The sequence below is a fragment of the Vitis vinifera genome, chromosome 10 (assembly GCF_030704535.1).
Source record: "Vitis vinifera cultivar Pinot Noir 40024 chromosome 10, ASM3070453v1".
NCBI classification, from domain to species: Eukaryota; Viridiplantae; Streptophyta; class Magnoliopsida; order Vitales; family Vitaceae; genus Vitis; species Vitis vinifera.
Window position 1 is genome coordinate 6,984,789 of NC_081814.1, and position 6,807 is coordinate 6,991,595.

Sequence of the window (6,807 nt, forward strand, 5' to 3'; positions counted from 1 at the left end):
AATCCATTTCAATATAAATAGGAATTGAATTTAAAAGCATGCAATGGACTTGACTAAGTGTTGAGCTTCAACCAGGTTTCTTAAATGTTCATTGGTAGTTGTGTCTCAACTGAATGAAGGAGATGACAATAATAATATTGAATCTTGATCATGAACAAAAACGTATGGACCATTAATGTAGGATTCCCATTTGCATAGAGGACGAGGGCTTCTTTTCTTCGGCTGTGTGATCCGATTAATGATGAGTCAGAAGTCAGAACCCATCGGCAAGAGGTCAAGCAAGAGGAACCATAATTTTTTTCCTTTCTTTTTGTCATTTCCACAAAAGCCCATACAACACACTGTCTTGTTTCTTTTCCTTCAGTTTAGTTTGTCTTTGCTCTGTCTCAGTACCTTCTCTAGAAAATAAATGTCAAAATAAAGATTCATTTACTCTTAGGTGCTTTAAGAAAATGGGAAGATGGTGGGAGGGGGTTGCATGCGAGGGCAAGTTGTTTACTTAATAACTGATTTCTTTTGAAAAGTTTTATGCATGACAATGCCAAAACCAAAGCCACAGCCGATGCCAAGTGCTAGCACACAGGAACAGAGAGAAATGCAAAAATGTAATCAAGAGCAAGGAAAGTACTGAAATGCTGCGGGCTTGTTCTTTTGAGGCATTATTATATGTAGGTATAGCCAGCAGCCTGAGGTGGATTCAAGTCAGCCTGAAGCTGCTAGAGCCCGAGGTGGTGGCCTCCATGCAGCAGAAAGAGAGGCCAGTTTAGTATTCAACTCTTGAATATCTCTTTCTTGGATAGGGAGGTGGAAGACTCTGTTGGGGCAGATGTGGCAGGATGTAGAGTGGGAGCCCATTCAATCCACTACAAATATTGGGGTTTGAGCTTACTGAACCAGCAGTTTACACAAAAGCACACCCATCTAGAAATCAAAACTTTATACCCACGGCCAAAATCTCCCACCTTCTGGCAATGAGTACAATCATGTTTAGCTGAATGTCTTGGTCTGACGTGTAAGCGTGTTGAAACAATCTAATTCCCAATAATAACGGTCTAATTCTGTTTTTGAAGAAGCAGTCACCACCCCCAAATAATAAAATTCCTCTTAGGCAAAGTACGATGTGCTTGGGAGTCTTGTATCTTTCTAGTGAGAACATTTAAACTAGCTTCCTAGCATGTCACGGTAAAGCACTATGGTGTGTACAATGTTGGCTACAGGCCTAAAAGCAATGGACATGCACCAGTTCAAGTTCAAGGGCCAAGGATTGGTCGTCTTCCTCTGTGATTGAGCAGTCCACCAATCTCATTGGGTTTAAGATTTTTCATAAAAATTGAATGGAGAAATCTATATGATAAACACGTAGATAAATTCAACCCATCCAAACACATCATGTGATACTAACAATTTAACAAAACTCACGTGACAAGCACTTCAAATTTCAGGCTGATGCTCAACAATATAACAATCTCGAAAGTGGGCCGAAGAAGCCCATCCCAATCAAAGGCCAGGGCTCCAAATAGAAGCCCATTTATGTAAACCCAAAAAGAGCGGGTTGAAGGAGTGAGTAGACCGGGTCATCTGGGTTCACTCACTTTCTAACAGTGAAGCATCAGAAGGGTGAAATTTTGTGAATCCCCTTCCCAAGTGTTCAGATTTTTTGGACTCATACAATGCAACGAGTATCAGGAAGAGTGTCTAGGATCATAACCTCTTCAGTGGCAAGTCTCCTCGTCCGTGCTTCATCCACCCAGTCGTTTGGTACCTTCTCTGTGAAACCAAATTTTCGGAAACTGCAACAAGGTATTCCAGGTGATTTTCCGAAATGGGGTTCACTTGGGTTCTGCCGGACCTTAGGTTTCGCTTCCGGGTTCACGCCGTTGCAACCAAAGCCCTTGGGTTCAATTCTTGATATCGAGAGGGTAAAGGACCGCTCATCCGAGGACATCGCTTCGATTTGGGATGATGTAATAATTTTCATACCCTTACCTTTCATTCTTATTATGAAATTCAGATAGATATGTGATTTTTGGAAATGGGTTTTTGTTCTTTGCTTTAATTCATTGCTTTGTTGATGAAATTTGTGGCCTAAGCTGCATTTAATGAATTTGTTGGACAAATTGACTATGAGAACAGTTTGCTAGTATACAAATTTGTTATTGTGATTTATGGGCTCTTCATGGACACCCATGAGGTGTTTGAACTACAGCCGGTTTGAGTCATTCCATAAAAAGGAATGGCCTTGTTGCATTTTACATAGCATTTCAAGATAGAGATCCATCATCCTGAAATGGAGCTATCTAGGAAAATAGCAGCCATCACAAAAGTGTGATAACATTTTCTTTTCAGAAAAACCAAGTAGGGGCCCATCACCACCCTATTCTACCGATGAATTCTCACATCAAATGCTATGGAAAACGCAATGCAGCCACTCTGTTTCCACTGAATGTCCAAAGAGATTCATGTAGTTTTGCTGGACTACTTTCATTGCACTTACTAGTTTTGTGTCAAAAGAAAAATGTATTTCAGGATTTGCTCATGTAATTGACCTGGACTTGAATGCATTATCTTTATTTTATTTTTTCTTGGAATCTAGATTTTTGAACTTTGATCAAGATATAGAAGATTAGCCCAGCCCTACTTTTCACTCCCTTCCCAGAGCATACAAAAGGAGGAAGGAGCTCGTTTTTTGCAAAGGAGCAATAGGAGGTTAATTTCTAAGTTTCTAACACAGCTATAAAACTGTTCTATTTGATCATGTCAAACCAAATCAATGTGTTCCTTGGTTTCATAGCCATTAATATGGCTGTCTTTTGATGTGGTCTCACTTTTATTTACGTATAAGCATAACTTTATCGAAAGCACAGAAAGAGGTGCAACCCTAATAAATACATAGTACACGGGAGATGCTGAATGGAATTCTTATGATTTATTATTATTACCATTGAGCTTCAGCATTTTCAATGTCCAGGGTCTTGTGTTGCTTGATGCTGTGAGACAGTGAGACAGTTTAAGTAGTACATGAGTGAAATATTTGCCTACTCGTATAAAGAGTGTGTGGTGATTCACTAGCTTTTTTTTAAAGTTGCCCTCCAATCACAAAGCATATTTTACATGGTGAACCCAATCTACAAGAAGGCCTTTAAACATCTACAGCCTGATTCAGCAGGTGGCCAATTGCTTGAAAAGATCCCTTTAAACATCTTCAGCCTAGGACTGTGCCTCTAAAATATATATATTATATTTGTTCCAATCCTCATGCTTGCATGTTTTGGTAGGTTCCTGATTGTTAGGATATTTGTATCATTAGTATGACCGAATTGGGTCTGTTTTATGTTTAATGATACCATCACAATTTCCGGCTATAGGCCTTAGCTTGTAAGACCTCTGATTATGTTTTATTCTTTATTCATTTTTGGATGTGGTTTTGTTACATCAGTATCACTTGGGAAGAGGTCATATTGCTGCATCCATGAAACCGAAACTGTATCATCTGTTAGAGCACAGAGCAGCAAATTGGTAATCCATTTACCTGGTATTTTTGTTGTGTATGTGGTCTTTCTTATTCCTTTATTCTTACTTCCATCTATCCTTGTAGCCGGCATTTTGTCATTCCTTTGTGGAGAGGAAGTGGTTATGCAACAATGTTCGCTCAAGGTTCGATCTCTAATTAATAGCTTTTTTCATATTTTATGTAGTGATTTTATACTGTTAAGGGGCCTGTATGGGAAACTTGATTTATTTGTGGCAAGGAAAGTTTCCTTCCTTTGCCTAATTAACCTTGTTGGTGGACTAGTCTATATCAAGAGACACAAACAAATTAAGTTTTAACCTCTGCAATGAGAAGCTGAGATGAGTTCATAATTTTCTAGCATGGTGACAAGTAAATTTCACTTACTTTAGCAATAATAAAGGTAAAAAGAATATACATACCTACATACATATGTATTAAAAAATAAGGTTAAAAAACCTATGGAGATCAGCCTGATAGACACTTTGACTAGACAACATAGAACTTCCAACCTTTGAATAGTGATTGGAATCTGTCACTCTACAACTTAGTATTAGTTCATAATTATAAATCTGTTTTAACAATCAATTGTCTTCTCCAATGTAGTCAAAGCATGTAGGCAAAACCTAGTTGGTGCCACCTCCTCACATGAGGAAAACCTTGGCAATGCTTGGGCAGTATGAAAAATAATAAACAGTAATAACAAAATAGAAATGAGAATAAAATAAAACTATTGAGATTATAATTCACGGACCATGTTCTGAATATGTTTTATTAGATTTCTGATATTTGTTGCCTATAAAAAAAACTGATATTTGTTAAAAAAGGAAATAAATTACGGTTTTGTGTTTGCATTCCTGTTGATACAAAAGCCCTTTTTTCTCCTTCCAGTCTTTTGTCATTAAGGTTTAGATCCATTGCTTGAGTTAGCTCTTCAAACTTAATTCATTAGCAAGTCATATAAATTCTGAACTCCAAATTTGATGCAGCAGAAAACAGGAAAAGGGAAAGAACACGTCTAACCCAGGGGAAAAAATCTGGAGTCCACCAGAGATAGAGAAAAAAAAAGGGATTTCTATATTACTGAGATTTTCCTGAATGCAAAGGACAAAGACCTCTTCCCTGCATCTTTCACTTCTATTTATCATCATTATCCCATTAATCTCCCACCAAACACTAAGAGTGAAAAAAAAAACTAGAAAACTAATATAACCTGGTTTCTCAAGTTTCCTAGGTGCATTAAAGTTAATTTTTCCGCCACCTCATTGACTTGACTACTCTCTTGGGACTAGATGTCCTGTGTCAAAATTTTATCTTTTAGGAGTGAAATAACAAAGTTTTATCTCAAAATGAGGTTTATACTTAAGTGGATGTTTCATTGCCTAGTGCCTTATTGTCTATATGCGTCCCAATTTCCATGGGGACACTTCCATGACCTCCTTGGCATCATGTTTTGAGCCTAGTAAATGCTTTGAGGCTTTGACTAAACTTGTCCCTCTCACTATAGCTTACAATAAATCATGTATGGCTTCAAACCGTTACATGGAACAAGAATGGCTATGTGCATAATTAGGGGCTACTAATATTGCTGTTTTGAACCTTTTGGCTGCAGTTACCCCAAATGGTTATGAAACTTTGTTTGGAGTACCAAGGCAGTAATTTAATAACAAAAGTAAAATAATTAAATCAACTTCAGCCAATTTTTAACTTGCCTGAATGAACAACCCTTTCCTCCTCTTGATGCTTGAATACCTTGGAACCAGTTGTTTCTAGTTTTTTTCATCTCCTCCTTAATCAGTAGTGTTTGTGGAACTGAAGCTTAGGATGAATACCTTAGTATGAATATTTGTCCACTGAAGCTTTTGTTCAAGTTGTCATGCAGTTCAAATGCAACACATGATTTTCACTGGTCTTGAAGATTACAAGGCAAGAGGAACTCAAGCAGCTCCCTACTTCACTGTCACTTTTTACACAGACTTTGCAGAAAGTAAGGATTTGGTGCTTATCCGGGGAGATATTGTGTTCACCAGCAAGCTCAGTGACTCAGAGGCGAAATGGCTTTTGGAGACTGCTCAGTCTTTTTATTTGAATGATGTCAGGTACAAGCTGGTTGAACGCTTCAACAAAGAAACCCGTGAATTTGAATTCAAGGATGTGTTACAAGCACTCGACATGCCTGTCCTGTGATTTTGATAAATAAAGGAAATACAGCTGACATTAACAAGAGAGGACTGGATTGGTGGAAAAATAATTATCAGCGTAGCGATTGCAACAGTAATCATAGGAGCTTCACCCCACAGTTCATTTGATATACTGGGCAAAAATGATTCATGATCTTCAATCTCTGGGATTATTTATTATACATTTAAGTGCACATTGAAGATTCTAGCTATAGTTTCCAGATTTACACAGGCGAGTCATCTCAGTCCTTTTTCTCTGGAATTTTCTGTGACCGTTTTAACAGCACGTTGAATGTGCTTCGCTTATATATTGTAGTATTTTCAGGTGATGAAATTATTATATTCCTCTCTCTCTCTCTCTCTCTCTCTCTCTCTCTCTTTTCCTGAAGATGAGATCATAAGAAATGATCAACTTAGAGCTGTTTGCAGATTGTATTATGCTGACCAGTTCTTTTTGTGATGCATAATGAGCTTATCCCAGGAACTGCAAGTCATTTGTCATGGCTGAACCTAAAAGCAAACATCTAATTCAGTGTGATAAATGACTATATATTAATGGAACTGCAGATTCAGGACATACTGAAGTTATTCCGTCATTTGATTTCTTCTGGATTTCTACACCAAAATTTGAAAGTACACTATTCTTTTTATTTTGAAACGGAAGCTTGAATGAAGGATCACCACCTTAGCTTGGTAAATACCAAACTTCAACTTTATTGCATCTACGCTATGAGATCCCCCACCCGAGGGATAAATTCCTAACATCATTCTTGTTAGAGGACAAATTTCTAATACCATTTGTAATGACTTGTTTGCTATGATTCTTGAAGACGAAATCTACAAGAAATTGAGTGTCACTCTAAACCCATTTGTTCAAAGTAGATGATATTTATTTTTTTGATAGGTAGAATATATGATATCTATATGTGCGTGGTGAACAATTAACAATTATAAATGGTAAGAGAATCAATATTTTCGTAATGTTGAAGTATAAGCGAGTGTTTTATTGGTTCCACAATCCTATGAAATAATTTGTTTAAAGTAAACAATTACAAATGTTATTAAAATCAATCTTGTCTGTGTTGAAGTATAAATGAGTGTTTAATTGGTTTTACAATC

General features: G+C 37.2%; 1 protein-coding gene across 1 annotated transcript; it reads left to right on the top strand.

Annotated features, from left to right (window-relative positions):
- Positions 1–1,503: 1,503 nt before the first annotated feature.
- On the top strand, positions 1,504–6,038 carry LOC100260515 (uncharacterized). The gene is made up of 4 exons (XM_002272782.4): positions 1,504–1,964; positions 3,437–3,516; positions 3,596–3,654; positions 5,391–6,038. The coding sequence occupies exons 1-4, from the start codon at positions 1,671–1,673 to the stop codon at positions 5,693–5,695; spliced, it is 738 nt and encodes a 245-aa protein (XP_002272818.1). The 5' UTR covers positions 1,504–1,670; the 3' UTR covers positions 5,696–6,038.
- The last annotated feature ends 769 nt before the right edge of the window (positions 6,039–6,807 follow it).